Raw genomic sequence first — 19,647 nt, 5'->3', positions numbered from 1 at the left:
TGCACTCCACAATTATATTATGTCTACTTTCTACAGCAAGGACTTTACATATAAATCAGTTCTCTCAGGAGTAAAATGTAGTTTAAGGAAAATCAGGCAGTACAAAATATAATTTCTGCCTTTATTTCACATTCCAAAGTCTCAACAATGCTTATAAAATATTTATTTCAGTTTATTGTTTAAGCTGTTAGTTAAGCAGCTGGTTTCCACATTGGTTATGCAAAGAATAGTTCATATTTTTCACTTCGTTAATGCAGAGAATGTATGAGTTTGTGTCCAATGCAGATTTCAAAAGAAAAAATACAGTACTTTATAGTTTTTCTTCCTAATATCACTTACTAAATATAGTATAATACAAGGAATAATATATAATGTAAAGCTCTATTGCAAATCCTGAATTTATAACCATAAAGTACATATTCAGTTATTTTAAAATTAATTCACTGTGAAGGAATGATAATTTCCAACAACTTGGTTACACACTGTGAATTGAATTCTCCTTGCTGTTTTCATTCAAGTAGACCAGTAAAGTCAATGAGCAAGAGGAGTAGGATTACATGTAATTTTTTTATAAGTACGTTACAACTGATGACATTATGAGCTGATTAGGCTTCAGCTGGAATATTGTGTCCAGTTCTGGACACCACAGGTCAGGAAAGATGGGAACAAATTGGACAAGGTCTGAAGACCTTCAAAAATAATTAAAGGTCTAGAAAACATGACCTGTAGGAGAAGATTGAAAGAACTAAGGTTGTTTAGTCTGGAAAAAAGAAGACTGAGAGGGCACATAACGACTCTCAAGTATTTAAAATGTTGTTACAAAGAGGAGGGAGAAAAATTGTTCACTTCTGATTATAGGACAAGAAACAATGGGCATAAATTGCAGCCAAGGAGGTTCAGGTTGGACATTAGGAAAAACTTCCTAATTGTGAGGATGGTTAAGCACTAAAATAAATTTCCTAGGGAGGTTGTGTAATCTCCATCATTGGAGATTTTTAGGAGCAGGTGAGACAAACACTTGTTAGGGATGCTCTAGATGATTCATGGTCCGGCCATGAGTGCAGGGGACTGGACTTGATGACTTCTCAAGGTCCCTTCCATTATCAAGTATTCTATGATTCTATAAACTGCAAGAGAGAGCTTAGACACCATGCATGCCTTTAGAATTCATTAAGAGATCTAATGCAATCATAGAAGCCTCCTCCTATAAAAGATTATAATTTTACATCAGAACATAGAGCATCCATACTGGGGCAGACCAATGGTCCATCAATCCAAGTATCTTGACTCCAACAGTAGACAGTATCAGAGCTTCAGGGAGTGTAGCAGAACAGAGGACTTTCTTCCCCTTGCAGCTTCTGTCAGTCAAAGCTTTAGGGTGGGCCTAAGCATATTGTTGCATCCCTCACCATCTTTGCTAACAGCCATTGATGGACCTATTGTCCATGGACTTATCTAATTATTTTCTGCACTCAGTAATACTTTTAGCCTTCACAACATCCATAACAATGAGTTCCATAAGCTAACTGAACGTTTTGTGAAAAAGTACTTTCTCTTGTTTGTATTAAACCTGTTGTCTACTTATTTAATTGGGCAAACCCTGAATTCTGTATTACGAGAAAGGGTAGAGAACACATTTCTATTCACTATTTTAGGACCATATCCTGCCATCACTGAAGTCAGATGGCATTTTCAGACATATAAATGTCCCTAGTTTACTGTAATCCATAGTTTCGGCAATTAAATGCTTATGCAATCTATGGACTATGTGCATCTTTAGCAATCAGACTTAACTTCTTAAAATGAAAAAAACTGCAGATAAAAAGAACAAGTCAGTCAGTCTGATACATTCAAATGAATTTCCCTTTAAAGTTAGAAACCTGGATTGGTCCTTTAGCACTAGTAGTAATGGTTGCAAAGAGAAAATAGAAGGCTTAGAGACTGCGGTGATAAAAAGCTGTTTATAGTTACTTTGGGTCTATTCACAAAAAGCACTGAGAGACAATGGATACCCTCAGCTGCTGCTGAAAGTGAAGAAATTCAAATTATCCACTTTGTTTGCTCCTGAGAGCTGCTCCCATTAACTAAATCTGTGCTTGCAGGTCTTCTGTAGATGCACAAGATCAGGCCTGGTAGAACTCGGCTCATTATAACTAATGCCTCTTCCCCTAACCTTCTATAAGAGCCAAAGAGTTATTAATAAGCCAGGAAATGGTAGTGTTGCACAGCAGATAGTACTCTCTGGGGCTCTCCAACTTCTATTGTAGTCAAAAAGAGTTAGATAAGGCTCCATGCCTCTGTGCTCATATGTCTGGACATCTCACATGTGGTTTAGCAGTTACTGCTAAATCAGTGACCCAGCATGTTTGTTATAATATTCCTACAGGTCTGACAGTCAAAAACAGGCATTAATCTGTCCTAAGCATCTTCATTCTCTAAAGCAGTTGTAGATTGATGGGTTTAAATCCTGGAGTTTTGACAATGAATTTGGATAGGCCAGGGTTTTACCCTAGACATCTAAATTTTTTTCATTTAGCAAAATGCAGGTTTCACTGTATTACGCAGCAGGAAGGATGAAACATTAGTATAAATTGAAAAACAATTTAAAGAAAGGAAATGAGTATTCCCAGAGAGAAACAGGAAGCTCAATTAAAAAAATAAACAGTTGGCATTCATATTGTTTATCTTGGGGACCAAGACTACTATCTGTGTAACCTTTTAGGGTAATAAAAAGTGATCCTTGTTAATTTGCAGGATAAAGTCCTTTTATAGAGTTATTCCTTTTTTCAGTTGGTTAGAAATCTCTCCCATGGCTCAAATTGTGGATACTCCATCTTTTTTGCCATATTGTTGGGAATTTGTTGTAAGTGGGACTGGCCTGAGGTTATTTAGAGTTCACCTACAAATATCAGAACAGGGGGCCTCGTACCTACCACAATGCTGTGAGCTTGTCTGCATGACCAAGTGTGCCAAAAGACAGTTTTTGGTGACAAAAATTGGTATTGTCAACAAGACCTTTGATGCTAAAATCACTTTACTTCAGCCAAGGGATTCCTCACCCTGTAGTTTAGGAGGCAAAGAGATGGCCCAGGATCTAAAAAATGAAGGAAAGTATCTGCTGAAAATTTAAAATGCCCAGAGATATGCATAAAACAAGGTTTTCTCATAAACAAAATGAACATGTGAACTTTTCAGGAAATTAATAAGTGATTATCAACAAATGATTCCTGTTGTGGCTTGTTTCTTCATTTAAGTTGCATATATTGTAGACTACAGAAGTTTCTGCCTTCTAAATTAAAAGCCTTACAATGATTACAAATTAAAGGTATAATATAAATTCAGAACTACACTGCAAACCAGTTAAGTTGGGTGGTAGGAATCTTGTGGCTATAGGATACCACACCTTGCCATAGCAAATCAGTGTCATCTACACATGTCCTTTCTGCTTGCCTGTGACATGCCACAGCTACTGGGAGCTTCCCAGAGGCCTTTTAAGCATACAGAAAATGTGCTTCAGAAGATGGAGAGCCCCCCCCCCCCTAAACAAAATAAAGGAAGTCTCTAGTTCAGGAATCTGGAAAAGCTTTAATGATGGTCTCATAAGCAGGAGGCGGTGTTTGTGTTGAATGACAGATGCGGAGGCTGTTGTTGGACCAGTGGAATTCAGGACGAGTTAAGCTGTTGGTGTTGTTCCCCACAAGGGTAGTGGTGGTGCTAGTGGGAGTCAGAGTAATCAGCTGACTGTTAGTTTCCACAGGGAGTGGAGGGCATTGCAAAAAGGGGTGGAAAGTGGAAGCTCGGAAACTTGACTTTCTTGGGAAGGAGTTGGCTTGCTCCAGGGAAGCTTGCCGCTGGAAGGTGAGGCTGGCCAAGCTGAGATTGCTGCGACGTTCGCAGTTGCTGTTGCGGTAGAATCCAGTCCTGTTGGCAGCATGGCTCTGAGGAGAAGGTCTGGAACGGTGGCTAGAAGTCGATGAGCTCCACTGCGAAATGTGGGCACTGGCTCTGCGACGGGACAGGCATGTAAACAAAGCCCAGATTATCCCTCCGATCACCAGTCCAATCACCATGGACACTGAGAAGGCTATTATTATCTGATCTAAAATACAGAAAACAAACATCAAGGTTGCTTTATTTATCATACAGACTATTTAGTCTAGAAAATGAATTTGATTTGGCAGGCTTGCCCAGATAATGAGTCGAGGTGTTCATTTTGACGGCATATGCAGCTTGTAATTACACTGCAATAGACACCCGGGCCTTGATGCAGAATTCACTTTTATGCTAGTTAAAAGCTAGTGCAATTCAGTGTGACTTCAGTCAGTAACTCCTGTTTGACACCAATGAGAGTGAGATAAAGACTGGAAGTGGAAGGTGCTGTTGCAGGAGGCTATTAGTCCTATTACATTGAGATACAGACCAGATGTACAGCTCTAATGTAAAAGCACGGAGATGCCTTTGGTTAGAGATGGTCACTGAAACACAAAAAGCTGATGGATGTTTCCCTTCCCTTGATGTACTGTTTGGGAACATATATAGGTCAAGCTGTAAATTTCTAGCTCTCTCACACTTTCCTGCACTCAAATAATCAAATTCAGAGGCTAGGATAACTTCCTTCCCTACATGATCAAATACGTAGTTAAAAAAAAATCTGTGTTTAACCATTCTCATTGATTTCTAAAAATGTTTGAGCCACTCCAGTAAACTCTTTACCTATTTCTAGAAATGAACACATGTAAACCTTGTGCTTAGGTTCTCAAATGTATGATGATCTATGTATTTCTATTAACTTCCTCTGCTTTTGCGTTATCAGGTTCTAGATAGAACTAAAAAGACCCACTAATCTCCTACTATACAAATCTATTCTTATTAGATTTTCTATTTCTCTTTGAAGTTCCATGAAGTCAAGATATTTTGCACAAACTCCAAATACACAACTGACATTTTTGAAGTTTCTGTGACCAGATCCATACATATAAACTTTTGTACTTTCCCCCCTTACCTACTCCTTGTCTGTTACCTCTGCTCTCCCATATGTTTTTTGCAACATTTCCAAATGGTGAAGAATACATGAAGACAGGTCAGAGATAATTGCCTGGGACATTGTCTGAGACTATTTTTCCCAGCTGGGACATTCTGGCATCTATTCAGTTCCAAAGTAGCTATAACAGGGCATCTGTCCCACACTGGCCCGTTAAAGATTAAAACCCAGCTCTGGGAGCAGCTGTGGCAAGTACTAGCCAATTAGAGCCCAGCTGAGGGCAGTATAAATAAAGGCTCTTGGAAGGTTAGAGTCAGACTCACTCTTGCTTTAGTTGGGGAGTAGGAGCAACTTAGTTGCCAGAGAAGCTAGAGCACTGGCCAGACAAGCTCCCGGGCTACAGGAGCCTGAAGCAAGGCCAGAGGGTACTAGGGGACATAGCCAGAATAGCAGAAAGTAGCAGGTCCATACCCCTTTGCAAACGATGAGTGGCCATTTCAGACTACAGTTTGCCCCTGAGGTAAGGGGCTAGATGATGATTGGCAGTAGTTCATTGGGGTAAGGTGGGCATAGAGGGGTGGGGGGCACTGTGGGGGGCACTGTGCAAGGGAGGGAGGACCCCAGAGTGGGGGGCACTGTGCAAGGATAGTACCCAGAGGGGAGGATGCCACAGTCAGGGAGGAATGGGAGTCCAAACACAGCAGTTGAGAAAAACAGGTAACAATGGGTGTGACACCAGCTGAAAGGGGGTGTTCCAGAGCTGAAAAGCAAATTCCCAGAGTGTCCAGCAGGAGGTGCCTGTGGTGATGAGTCATGGCGTGTTATAGTGGCCTCAGTGTGAACACTGTCAAACTGGGATACCTTTCTGGCCCACAAACTCCTGGCAGGACATTGAGCTACATGGCTGACTGAGCCAAAAGTAATATGGTATTCCCTGTCCAGACAATGTTAGCAGGAATAGGCCAGCTACATTCAGGAGCCTGTTCTGAAACCCTCATTTATGGAAATAGAGATCTAAATAGTTACCAGCAGTATTTGTGGAAACTGATATTCTTTATACTCCATTCAAAATGCATTCACAGAGACACAATGCCTTTCAGGGCTCCTCATTTGCACTTTATGGGGAGCAATTTGTGATGCCCATGTATGAGGTGAAACATGTCCCTTTCCCCATTGTGTGTTCATGCAATTCTCCTGGCCATTGTGAAGGAAGGCAAAGCCATGTCTGTCTACTTCCCTTCCAGTTGCAGGAATTCCCCAGGAATATAGCCCATACATTTCCAGAAGTGCCAGAGCTACCATTTGGGCACCTATGATTCACTCCTAATTTCCTGGATTGCCATGAGGGATGGGTGTTATCTAGCCGTTATAATTTTTTTTTTTTTTGGTCACCTAAATCAGAATTCTGATTACATGAGAGTTCTCTGGGGAATCAAAGCCTCATCCCTTCTGCCTGAAGCCATGCCTCTTCCCCTGAGACCTTGCCCCTTCAACAGCCCCTCCAGCCAAGCCCCACCCAACCCCAGCTGACGGACTGGGGCACCCAGTCCCTCCCAGGCAGCTGGGCAACGTAGGCAGTTTTGGGAAGGCAATGCCTGCCCTAGCCTGTATTACCCACCGCCGATCCTGCTACGCATCACCATAGTATCTGAGCACCTCTTCTGTCCCTCAGTGGGACAGAGGCAACAGGGCATGCTGTCTTCTCAGGATCTCAGCAGCCCTGTGTTGATATGGTATCCTGCCAGTCTGCAAAAATGTAGATCACTGAGAACCCACAGAGAGGCTCTGGCCATCTACACAACATTTCCCACTATTAAAATTACACCAAGACATTGTCAAAATATTGAGCACAGCCCTTCAGCCCTCTTCCTAATTGCCATCAATCCAACCAGAATGCTTAGCTGTTATTTAACTTTTTGCCATTATATAGCTCTACAGTCAAATGGACAAATACAGGGACAAAGTCCTCTGTGGTATTATTCCACTGAGGTCAGACAGATTATTGCAGTGTCTACACAACTCCAGCACAAAGCATACATTTTATTCTCCTTTGTTAGGCAGCCATTCAGGTGGATACACAGGTCCCTATCTCCCTCCCATAGGCATACCCAGAGCTCAGTGGCTTCAGCAGAAAATGTGGCTGCACCGTGACAACTCTAAAACGGTAAAATATAACCTTATGCTGTGAGCCAAGACAGAATATAGGCACTAGTGAAGTCCTACATTTAATTAGATAACCTTAGCTGGCCTGTGTCAACTGACTTGGCCTTATGGGGTTCAATATAAGGGGCTTGTTACGGGGTAAAGGGGCTCACCCCAGCTCAGGCAATTCTGCTCCGTTCGCTGTCTCAGTCACTCCCGGTCTTCATTAAACGGTGTCCGGTCAACCCTCCCTTCGGTCGCCCAGACGATCCCTCGAGCAAGGAGGTGAGGGGGGTCCGGGCCCTCCCTCTCTCCAGACCCCAGCCCAGGGCCCTAAGGCGGGGGAGATTAACCTCTCTCCCACAACCTGGCTGATGGGGCACAGAGCCTCAACACATCACCCTCACTCGTCCGCTCACCAGTCGGCTTGTCCCGCTGCTTCCTCGTGCCTCTCAGTCTCTTCATCCAGCATCCTCCACCTCGCCTCCCCTTCCCCTCCTGACTCTGCAGTTTTTATACCTGGGGAGGGTGCCGCCCCCTCCCTTCCAGACTGCCTGCACCTGCGTTCGCCCGCGGCTCCACCCTCTCCTCCCCAGCTGTTGTCACTCACCCCCGGCGTCTTCCTTGCCGCCGGCATCAGTTGGGAAGAGGGCTGCCCGGGGGCGTTTGTAGGGCCGCCCGCTCCGAGGCTGGCGGGGTGGCGTTCCTCCCCCGTTGCCACCGTCTCTCCCGGTGCAGGGGGCACTTCCCCCACGGTGCTCGGGGCTGCGCCAGTCAAGCCACCTGCTGAGCGGCGCATCCCGGCTGCCCCGCCGACCGTGTCTTCGGCGGTGGCGAAAAAAGCCGTGCCGCTTCTCCCTGCCTCGCTGGGGGGGGCACCCTCCATGTGGGGTTGCCTCACCCCGTCAACCCCCCTGGTGTTCGGGGCCACGCCGGCTAAGCCGCCTGCTGAGCGGCACGTTCCAGCTGCCCTGCCGACCATGTCCTCGGCAGCGGTGGGAAAAGCCGCGCCACTTCTCTCTGCCTCACTGGGGGGGGGGGGCACCCTTAGTGCGGGGTTGCCTCACCCCGTCACAGGGCTGTTTTAAATGAAGTTTAGATGGTTGGGCTCAGATCCCAGGCTCTGGGATCTTGCAGGTAAACAGCCCCTGAGTCTGAGCTTTGTGAGCTCAAGTCAATTGACATGGGCCAACTGCAGGATATAATTGCAGTATGGATGTACCCATTATGGCTTTCCATAAATTATTGTGACTTCCCCTCCCGTCCTTCAGAAAAATTAGAACAGCCTCAAGCTGTAACTTGCTCTCCCAGGGAGCTATGACCAGGGTGCCTGCGTGGGCCACACAGAGAATGCTACACTCAGGGCAGAAAGCAAATAAGAGGGCAGACAATCATTCCCCCAAAGGGTTGTTTATTCTATAATTAGATTCACCAACCCAGTAACAAAGAGCTGCTGTAATACTACACTGGTCACCAAAAAACCCCAAACTGTACCCTGTAAACATTCCAGCCCTAAACTTCCATCTATATAGCCCAGTCTAATATAAGGAAAGATTATTGAAAACCTGATTCAGCATATGTGAAATCCACCAATCCCAAAGGTCAATATGAGTCTTGGATCTTATCCAATAATCATGCTAATGCCAAATAAAATCTAAAGGTTTTAATAAGAGGGGAAAAAAAGAGTTGCAAAAGGTTTAAAAGATCAATATACATACAAATGTGTAAAGTCCAAAGGTCAGTTTCAGACCAGAGATAGTGAGACTGCTTGATTTGTTTGAGGGTTTTTTTTTTAATCAATGTAAAAGTTTCTAGTTCAATAAGCTGTGCAAGTGCAGAGTTTGTTCAAGATCTTCTATGAGAATCCCATGGAAAACCTAACACCTCAGGCTTATGGCTTAGACCTTCCCTATTAAAGTTTAAGCAGACCTGGGGAGAAAAGGATAAGGCCCAAAGCTTCCTTTATAGTTGAAGCAAACTGAGTGCTGACATATAACTATACCACATAGATTTTGTTGAAACCAAGCCTGCAATTTGTGATCTCTGTTTTCAGTTGGTCCTTTCTCAGGGCACATCTACACTTATCAGGGGATTGGTGCTATAGTGATCAATCTCTCAGGGGTCGACTTAGTGGGTCTAGTAAAGACCCACTAAATTGACCACCCATCACTTTTGTTGGCTCTGGTACTCACCTACAATTAAAAGTGTAAGGGAAGTCGATGGGAGAGTTTCTCCCATTGACCACCAACAATGGAGACCTAGCAATAACTCAATCTAAGGTATGTAAACTCCAGTTACGGAATTCACAGAGCTGGAGTTGAATAAATTAGGTTGACATTGCCCCAAAGTGTAGACCTGCCTTCAGACAATACCTTTAGCAAGAGCCATTCAAACTATCAAGACAGTTTACAGATGATTTACTATATGGATTACAAATTTCCAGGGTGATAGAAATGTAGCCGTGTTAGTCTGGGGTAGCTGAAGCAAAATGCAGGACAATGTAGCACTTTAAAGACTAACAAGATGGTTTATTAGATGATGAGCTTTCGTGGGCCAGACCCACTTCCTCAGATCAAAGGGGAGATTAGCACAATATTTCCAGGGGAGATTTCGTGGGCCAGACCCACTTCCTCAGATCAAAGGGGAGATTAGCACAATATTTCCAGGGGAGATTAGCACAATATTATTATTGCACTACAAATCCCATATAAATCATAATATTCTCTTTTGATCTCCAAGTCAATAGAATACAGTAATGAATCATAAGACAGGAACAGAATATAGCATCTACAAGTCAATTCACCATTAGATTTCTAATGGAAAATCAAAGGGTAAGAGCTTAAATGTGCCTTTGTTTATCAGATCATAACAATGTAGGCAAACAGGTTAGAGATTCTACTTTATGTAACAGGTTTTGATAAGTATCTGCAAGGAATGACCCTGTTTTCCATTACAGTACTCTTCTGAGATGTCCTTAATGGTTGCTTTAGAGGTTACCTAGTTTGTTGATTGTTTAGACTTCAGAGGCTCAGCATTACAGAAGCCAATCCACCAAGCAGGACTGCAAGAGTGTAGCATCTTCCATCCCAACTGCCCACACTAGAGATCTCTACCACCCACCTTGAGAAGTCCCACAAAAGAGAGCAATGAGAGACCAAAGATCTGACCCATGGGTCTCAATCATCATAGGCACTGGCTTGCATTGGAGGGGGTGAGGGTTGAAAAGCATCACAAAGAATTCTCTTGTTTTCAGGAATCTTGCCTGAAGGAGAATTGCTCCTGGAGCTCCCTGGGACCCTGACCACCCCTTTGTGGGGACTATATATATCTTGTCGGGTCCTCTTCCCCTTTGGAGTATCTCACACTTTAGTGGCACTAAGATAGAGCAGTGCCTACACGTGGAGGAAAGAATGGGTAAGATTTGTTGCATCCTCTGGTTCATACGTGGGGCAACTGAACTGTATTTAAAATAAGTTCACCTTTTACTGTGCGAATATCATTTTTTTTGTGCATGCTCAGATTACCACGAAGTATTACATCCTTGTGAGCACAAGATCTGCCAGCTGCATTGTGAGGTACTGAAAATTGTACTGAAATTGTTAGCTCTCACTTTACATGCTCCATGGGCTTTCCTGGTCCTCCATGCATACTAGGGAGATTTGTACACAATCTGGGCCTACTAGAAGTCAGATTGCTAACAGACAGTTTACAGTAAGATGGAGATAGTTGTGCCTTTTGGTTTAGGGAACATTTTGCTTCTTGTATTGATAAGGTTCTGGTTTTTAAGAAATAATGTTACAGTGCAACTTTTCAGAAAAAAACGTTTTTATCTAACTTTTCTATGTGTATGCCAGGAACAACATATACTGCACAGGGCTGGATTAAAGTCTTTGTAGGGCCTAGTCACTCTTCTAATCATAGGCCTTTAAATTCGATTATATATAAATATATAAGGGTATGTCTACACTACCCCGCTAGTTCGAACTAGCGGGGGTAATATAGTCACCCGCAGTTGCAAATGAAGCCCAGGATTTTAATTTCCCGGGCTTCATTTGCATGAAGCCGGCCGGCGCCATTTTTAAATGCCGGCTAGTTCGGACCCCGTGCCACGTGTAGCCGCACGGCACGGAGTCCGAACTAGCCAGCATTTAAAAATGGCACCGGCCGGCTTCATGCAAATGAAGCCCAGGAAATTCAAATCCCAGGCTTCATTTGCAACTGCGGATGACTACATTACCCCCGCTAGTTCGAACTAGCGGGGTAGTGTAGACATACCCTAAGGGAGAAATGCTCTATTGCTTATACGCCTAATATCACCCACTAATTTTTGCTCTTGAAAGTGGTGCACCCTGGGAGTGATTCATGGTACTTCATTCTAAAATAACACCCATTTTTATGTATAGTACAATTATACTTAGGATAGTTAATTGGCTGATAAGGGGAAGTAAGGGGATGTTGCTGCTACGACTATATAATTTGATTTAGCAGTTTTCTTTTTTTACTTTTGAGTCCATTATGAATATTTTTTTAGGCCCTAAACATCTTATAGACCCTAAACTCTTCCATAGGCCATAGGCACTGTGCCTATTGTGCCTAATGGATAATCTGGGCCTGGTACCACACCCAGAGAATGAATAGAGGTTTCATTTGAAAGGCTTTAGTTTCAAATAGTACATTTTAAAAGTAACTCTAAATTGACATACACAAGTAGCTTTGACAGTGAATTTCAAAATTGTTCTCCAATTAAAGGCCAGCTCATTCCTAAGGTACTACTTCTCTACCCCCCACCCTCATTCAAGGTCCCAGGCAGAATTCCATTCCCTGGGCTCAGAGGACTGTGGGATTTGCACCTTCCTTATACTCTTATGGGGTATGTCTACACAGCAAAGTTATTTCAAAATAACAGCCGTTATTTCAAAATAACTTTCCTAGCGTTTACACAGCCAAACCGCTATTTTGAAATTAATTCAAAATAGTGGAGCACTTATTTCGAATTTGGTAAACCTCATTCCATGAGGAATAATGCCAAATTCTAAATAGCTAAATCGAAATAAGCACTGTGTAGATGCTTATTTTGAAATAGGGGACCTCCAGCCCTTCCCAGGATGCCCTGGTGGCCACTCTGGGCCAAACCAGGAAAACTCTTCTGGTCCCCCCACCCCAGCCCCGGAGCCCTTAAAGGGGTAGACTCTGACCACAGTGCCTGTGCTACTGCAAGCCTGCCAGCACAGAACCAGCAGTCCATGCACCTGGCCCAGCATGAGCCAACAACTCACTGGCACCCAGCCCTCCACTGCTCCCCAGGAGCAGTCTGGCAGCTCCCAGGAGTCTGCCAGGGGCTGCAACAGGTGGGCGCCTTCCTAGTCTAGTGCAGAGATTGTGGACCTCATTGCGGTTTGGGGGAGGCCTCCAATATCCACGATCTTTGCACTAGTTGCAGGAACGCAGCCATCTACAGGTGGATGGCTGACAGCCTGGCCACCAAAGGCCACATGTGCACCCAGGAGCAGGTGCACATGAAAGTCAAAGAGCTGCGGCAGGCCTATGCCAGGGTCTCAGGGGACAGCTCCCAACCAGGAGCTGACCCAGATCCCTGCCCCTATTATGATGCCCTGGACCACATCCTGGGGGGTCAGATGGTCCGTGCTCCCCAGGTGGTCATCGACCCTGGGGCAGAGGGCCCTGCCCATGACACCAAGGCGAAGGAGGAGGAGTAGGAGGACGGCCAGGAGCCGCAGGAGCCTGGAGGGAGCATGCCCCACACCCAGGACCCTTGATCCGTCCCAGCAAACCTGTTGTCAGTGTCATCCGAGGCCTGGGAGGCCTCAACATGTGAATGCCATCACGGTCCCCTTCTCCAGGGCGGGGGGAGGAGGGGAGAGAAGAGGGAGACTAGGGACTGCACATGTGGGCCTTGCTGACCACAGAGCATGAAGCAAACTCTGCATGTGCCCTGCCACCCTGGCTATGTGGCCCTGGCTGGCTGCCACACAGGGGCCCTGGCCTGTTACCCACACGCGTGTATGTATGAAGCCACGTGACATGTTCCTGACCCCAGGGAGGGACACTGCATGATTCCCTCCCTCCTTGAGCCCCCTCTATGCAGAGGCATAGCACATCTCCCTCCCTCCCATCCCCACACTACATACAGCACAGGGGCCTGGGTGCATTCCCAGGCCAGCTCACACTCCTGGGGATAGCAGGACATGCCAAACATGGCCTGTGTGCAAGCACATCAGCTCCGATCGTGCAGAGATCTGCCGTCCTCTCCGTGCAGAGGTGGGTTGGGCTTCACACACTGTGTCCCCAGGGATAACTGACCACTTCTCTTGTTTCTCCACAGCCGCAGCAGCTGCGAGTGCAGGGTGCACCACCCCATCCAGGACAGCCTCCAGCACCCGGGCCAGCAGACTGACCTGTAACCAGGAGGAGTGCCAGCGGCAGCACCTGGGAATCCTGCGAGGCCAGCACCACACCCTCGACCACTGGGTGCATGAAGACCTGCAGCTGCAGTGGGAGAGCTGGAGGGAGCTGCTTGCCCATGGCCGTGCCATCTGCGAGCACCTGCAGACTCTTGTGCAGAGATTGCTGCCTCCTGCCACTCCAGCCCCAGCTACTGCTCCTCCTCCCACTCCTGCTCTCCCTCTCACTTCTTCATCCCTCCCCCTCTACCCACCCCACCCTCCATACTTGCTCCCCCCCGGGAATGCCAAGGCCCCCATACCATAGTACTGGAAGACAAGAGAGCCAACAAGACCCCCAACCCTGAGCTTCTCCTCCCCCTTCCTCCCCTTGCCTCCCCGTTCCAGCTCCTTCCTACCAGGTTTACCCCTCCCTTCTCCCGCCCTCTCACCTCCCCTCTCCTGCCCTCATTCCCCCCAGCCCACCCCAGTTATGTTCAATAAACAGAGTTTGTTTTTGGCAACACACGTGTGTTTATTTTACATCAGGAAGGGGGGTTAGAGAGGGGTCAGTGAAAGGATGTGAGGGGTGAGCGTGAAATGAGGCACAAACCCCCAGTGGGGCACACCAAGGAGACTTTAATCCTCCTCCGGGTGGAAGCTCTCCCGCAGGGCCTCCCAGATATGGACAGCCCCCCGATGGGCCTCCTGACTGGCAGCCATGTAGGGCTATGCATACAGGCCAGCCAAGTGATTGGCCTCTGCCATCCAGCCTGGCAGGAAAGCCTCCCCTTCCTCTCGCAGAAATTATGCAACACACAACACGTTGCCTCTATGTGTGGAATATTCCACTTGGATGGGTCCAGGTGGGTGAGAAGACACCTAAAACGGGCCTTGAATCAGCCAAACACCCCCTCCACCATGATGCGGGCCCTAGCAAGCTTGGCATTAAAGGCCTTTCAGGAGGGGTTGAGGTGTCCCGGTAGGGCTTCATCGGCCAGGATTGTAGGGGATAGGCTGCATCCCCCACCAGGCACACAGACACATCCATGTCCCTGACCCAGATGTGGTGGTCGGAAAAGAAAGTCCCAGCGTGCAGCCTTTGGCACACGGAGGAGTTGCGGGTAAACCTGCGCGTCGTGTGCTTTGCTGGACCAGTCCATGTTAATGTCCACAAACTGGCTCTAATGGTCAGGCACAGCCTTCAGGATGACCAAGAAGTTTCCCTTCTGGTTGATGTACAGGGAGGCCTGGTGGTCCGGGACATGGATGGGGATGTGCATCCCATCGATTGCCCCCCTGCAGTTAGGGAAGCCCAGGGAGCCAAACCCCTTGATCACTGCATCCACATCAGTGAGCCGGATGACTCTGCGGAGCAGCACTGTGTTGATGGCCTTGACCACCTGCAGAGGGACACACAAAACCACCGAGAGTCACTTGGGTGCCAGGGTAGCGAGAGTGCTCCTTCCCCACAACTGCCCCGCACCCCCTCTCTCAGGAGCAACCCCCCCTGCAATCCTGGCCACCGCGGGCAGTCCATAGTGCAGGTGGGACAGAACAAACCCTCCCATGGAGGGGACTTGCACCCTCTCCACCCCTTTTCCCTAGGGCAGCCCATCCCCTACTTGCACCTCTCCCCCCAGCACAGTGGCCGGAGATTGCCATACCTTCATGAGCACTGCTCCAACGGTGGATCTCCCCACACTGAACTGGTTCGCCATGGATCGGTAGCTATCTGGCGTGGAGAGCTTCCAGAGGGCGATGGCCACACGCTTGTGGAGGAGAATGGCGGGCCTCATGTGCATGTCTCATCACCACAGAGCAGGGGCAAGCCACTCACAGAGCTCAAAGAAGGTGTCCTTTTTCATCCTGAAGTTCTGGGTCCATTGTTGGTCTCCCCAGCACTCCATGATGATGTAGTCCCACCAGTCACTGCTGGTGTCCAGACGCCAGATGCGGCGGGGCATGCTGGTGTCTGTGAGCTGCAGCTGCTCCTCCTCGTCCCCAAGGAAGCTCTGGAGGATGGTGTGGGGGTCGGGCTGCCTACAGAAAGCACAGCCAGGCTTGCAGCAACATGTCCAAAAGAAGTACCAGAGTGCCCAGGGGCAGCTCTGGCTCAATAGTGCTAAGTGCTGTGGTGTCCTGAGTCAGGGCAACCAAACCAGGCAGAGACAAAAATGCTTTGCTGTCCCTCAGCGAGGTAGGCAAGCAAGCAGAGAAATCTGAGAACCAGCTGTCTGGGGGAGAGGGGGGTCCCTTTAAGCACAAGCCTCAGATAGCCTCAGGCAGCAGCCACACAAAGTAACTCCTGACCTGATGCCCTGCTGGAACCAGTTTCAGCTGCCCTTAAATGCAATTCAGCGTCCAATCAGTGTGGATGCGCTATTTCGAAATAGCAGAACACTATTTTGAAATGCATTTTGTATGTAGACGCGTTATTTCGAAATATCTTATTTAGAATTAATTATTTTGAAATAAGATATTTCGACATAATGCTGTAGTGTAGACATACCCTTAGATAGAACACTGTTCTGCCAAAGAGTGGCACCGTGGAGCTGGTCTATGACTAACCCCACACCTGCACACACCCACTAGCGAGCTGAACTGTCCATCTAAATGGGGGAATAAGAAGTGTTCTACAAAAGATGTAGTAGTAGGTGTGTAAGTTGCTTCCCATTGTAGAAACCTGCATGGAACTTTGTGCATGGGCTGCAGGAGGAAAGAGTTTGGAGAGGAACCAATAAATCAGTCCATGTGCACATGATGCAAATGGTAGCTGAACCTTTGTAAACAGAAGCTTTAATAAAGACAGGAATGCTGGAACAATTTGTAAAGTGGAAGTGCTGAGAATCATTTAACCAAACTATAAACCAGGGATACTCAATAGGCAGACCATGGGCCAAATCTCAACTACCAGATGTTTTTTAACAGATCTCAACATATTTTATTAGTATTATTTTATCTGGTGTCTGGAACTTAACTATACCTTGCCCAAGAAATTTGGACCTTGACAAAAATAACTGACTTAACCATGTCTATAATGGAAAGTTCTTTAAGCCAGGTCCTCACCCCATGTTCCAACACATATGAATAAAGATCTAAATTAGTGTTTCAAACAGGAAGTCCACTTGCATTTTTACCTAGCACATGGTAACATCTAGAGCTTCCCCTGGGATGAGGCAGCTTCTTACTGTGGGCTATGACTTAAGAATCTAATTAAAGACCATTGAAGTTTGTTGAAAGATTTTCTATTGATTTCAGAGGCATTTGGTTCAGTCTCAGATATGGCAATCTGTTATAAGCTTTTGGACTACCACATTCTATTATTAGAAAAGGAATAATTCAGTAGCCTTATCTGAAACTTAACAAAGGTTTTTGTACAGAATATTAAATCAGTCGGGCAGGAGAGTCCTTGCTCTGAATTCAAGTGTACAGCCTTCTGCAGAGAAGGATTTATTTATTCTGGGGTGAACCTCTATTTCTCCGCAACAATTAAGATCATTTCCCTCTCTCACAGAAACTCACAGCAATGCCATAGGACGTAAATAAACAAATAAAACAAAGAGCTATGTACTAGTCAAGTAAATTCTATTGTCTGGAAATTGTGGCATGTTCTGGGCACGAGTCTGCTACGTGCAAGTTGCTTGAATTTGGTTGAGTTGAAGGAAAATGTAAGAAAAAAGAGTCTGTTGTACAATGGAGAAGGATTATTTCTGTCACTTCCCTTTTAAACTTCTCTCCCTCATGTTCCTTCAAGTATTTCCTCCTTTGTGCTGAGGCAGCAGACAAGCACGTGTTGGTGAGACACAACTTGATTCAACCCAAAGCATGTATGCCATGTAGAGACTCATTTTTTCCTACTGCCTAATCCACAAACTACAGTATTTTGGGGATTGAGACAATGTTTCATAGGATATTTTCACATCAGGCATGCAAACTTCGGGTATGTCTACACTTGCCCCTTAATTTGGACTAGGGAGGCAAATGAAGCATACCGAAGTTACTAATGAAGCACAGAATTTAAATATCCTGTGCTTGATTAGCATATTCGCGGGCGGTCACCAATTTAAAATGCCAGTAGCCCGAATTAACTCGCCGAGTGTAGATGCGGAAGTCTGATCCAAAACCCTTCTCTCGTGAGGAGTCACAGTTAATTGAGGGAAGGGTTTGGATCGGTCTACCGCGTCTACATGCGGCAAGTTAAATCAGGCTATTGGCATTTTAAAATGGCGACCGGCCATGAATATGCTAATCAAGCATGGGATATTTAAATCCCATGCTTCATTAGCAACTTCGGTATGCTTCATTTGCTTCCCTAGTCCGAACTAGGGGGCAAGTGTAGACATACCTTTCCAATCTGCAAACCCAGCATATGGTCATCTTCATCACAGTTTTGTCCTAATGCTAAATGAAATAATCCATCATATGGAAAGCAGTACTTGAGCCGGTGATTGAATATTGGTGTAGAGCCCTGACTAGTGTACAAAAGATGAATTGCACCAGAATCCAGTCAACAAGCTCTTCAAAAACTGGAGAGAGAATGTGAGGATTATGTGATTATTCTGCTAGCATAAAGCAATCTCTTTTCAAATGAGGTAGACTGCAGAATGAACTTCAATTGACAGATTCATGCAAGATCAGAAGCAAGCTTAAATAAGTGTTCCTTGCACCGATAAGATACAGGAGGCTTACATCAATAACTGACCCGTGTATCATACACTATTGTTGTTGTGTGCAGTTTGCAAAAACAACTTTCGTACACGTGTTTTGAATTATTTTATTTCTATTGAATTATTCCATTATTTCTATTCCCTGATCTTTATCATTAATTGCCATGTCCAAACAACCCTCTGATTGTAACAAATCCATGATTCACTGGGCTGGGTGAATCAGCTACAATCTTTGTCCTGGAAAATGTTAGGAAAGGTCACAGAATAGTGATGGTGAAGAAAACAGAAATAATTGTCTGCAGCATAGACTGATTCAGTTAATTGGGATGTTGGGAAAACAAACAGATGCTGTGGAGGCTTCTGCAGCTGGCTTGGATACTGGTAGGTTATGTAAGCAGCTACCTAAGACTCCTACCTGAAGGGCTTTTATAAGCTTCTGGAAATAATTAGCCAAAATGAGTAAATTACAGGAAAATTCAAAATCATGAGTCCCAGAGATGGTATTATGTTTGCCATCAGGAGGACAAATGCACTTGAACGGAAAGTACAGAGGGTTAAATTTCATAACCAAGCCACCTAGCTAGTAACAAGATTGCCCTCTGCTGGCAATATACACGGATGAAACTAGAGCAAAGGATAAAATTGTTCAGATGTTATAATGCTACAAATACTCATAGCAACCATTCAGGGGATGGAGAGCATCACAGCCAATGCTCTATTTGGTAACTATCTGACTGGTTTGGTGTAGACCCTTTAATTAGTATCCTCCTTAGTCTGGAATGCTTGTGTACAGGAGTGTGGGAAAATGTTCCACCAAACTTTGTGAAGTTGTGTTTACAAGGGATTTGTGACTTTGTGAATGTTTCTATTAAACTCCTGCTTTGGGTCTGCATTACCAGTCTTTGCCCTTGACGAAAAGCTGAGAAGTTTAAAATGCCATGTGAAAATCATACGAACCAGGAAAGAGCTCCCTTTATTTTCCTAGTGACCAGCACTGAAAGGGATAAAGACAGTAACTGTAATGAAAAAGAGGAAACATCTAAGATCAATATGTCAATGTGTTTTAATTGCATGACATCAGGAAAGTCACGTAAAGAACTAAACAAAGCAGTAACTTATTGGCTCTTCTAAAGAATCTTTTATGAAGGCCAGGGTAGAAACTGTTACTTCCAGGGGTCAGCCTATTTTTCTAAATGCTACTGAAATAGCAACATATGGTTTTCATCTGTTTACATGTGCAGTGTGCAACCTTTTAGCACAGCATTGCTCTGTATCTTGTAAAAAAACTACATTAAGAGAAGTATTCATTTTTAAATGAACGTAAAACAATTTAGTGTAATGATACAGTGACTGTAATTCAACAATTCCACAGTGTAATATTGCATGACCTTTTATTGTAGTAACTACTTAGCATATTCTATCAGACATGACAGTAAAACCATTTATCATTTTG

The 19,647-nt window shown here is 45.4% G+C and overlaps 2 protein-coding genes across 3 annotated transcripts in view; both read right to left on the bottom strand.

The window, feature by feature from the left end:
• VIP (vasoactive intestinal peptide) overlaps nt 1-19,647 on the bottom strand; it is a 66,671-nt gene that overhangs the window by 27,676 nt on the left and 19,348 nt on the right. The gene's annotated exons all lie outside the window — the stretch shown is intronic.
• The window catches only part of MYCT1 (MYC target 1), a 38,954-nt gene continuing 19,414 nt past the window's right edge, over nt 108-19,647 (bottom strand). Inside the window, exon 2 of the mRNA XM_006114976.4 lies at nt 108-4,099. Coding sequence (XP_006115038.2) covers nt 3,567-4,099 — 533 coding nt within the window. The 3' untranslated portion in view covers nt 108-3,566. The remainder of the gene's footprint in view (nt 4,100-19,647) is intronic.

Source organism: Pelodiscus sinensis, chromosome 3, assembly GCF_049634645.1.
Source record: "Pelodiscus sinensis isolate JC-2024 chromosome 3, ASM4963464v1, whole genome shotgun sequence".
NCBI classification, from domain to species: domain Eukaryota; kingdom Metazoa; phylum Chordata; order Testudines; family Trionychidae; genus Pelodiscus; species Pelodiscus sinensis.
Note: the sequence above shows the minus strand (reverse complement) of the source record. Positions and strands in the feature narration are given on the sequence as shown.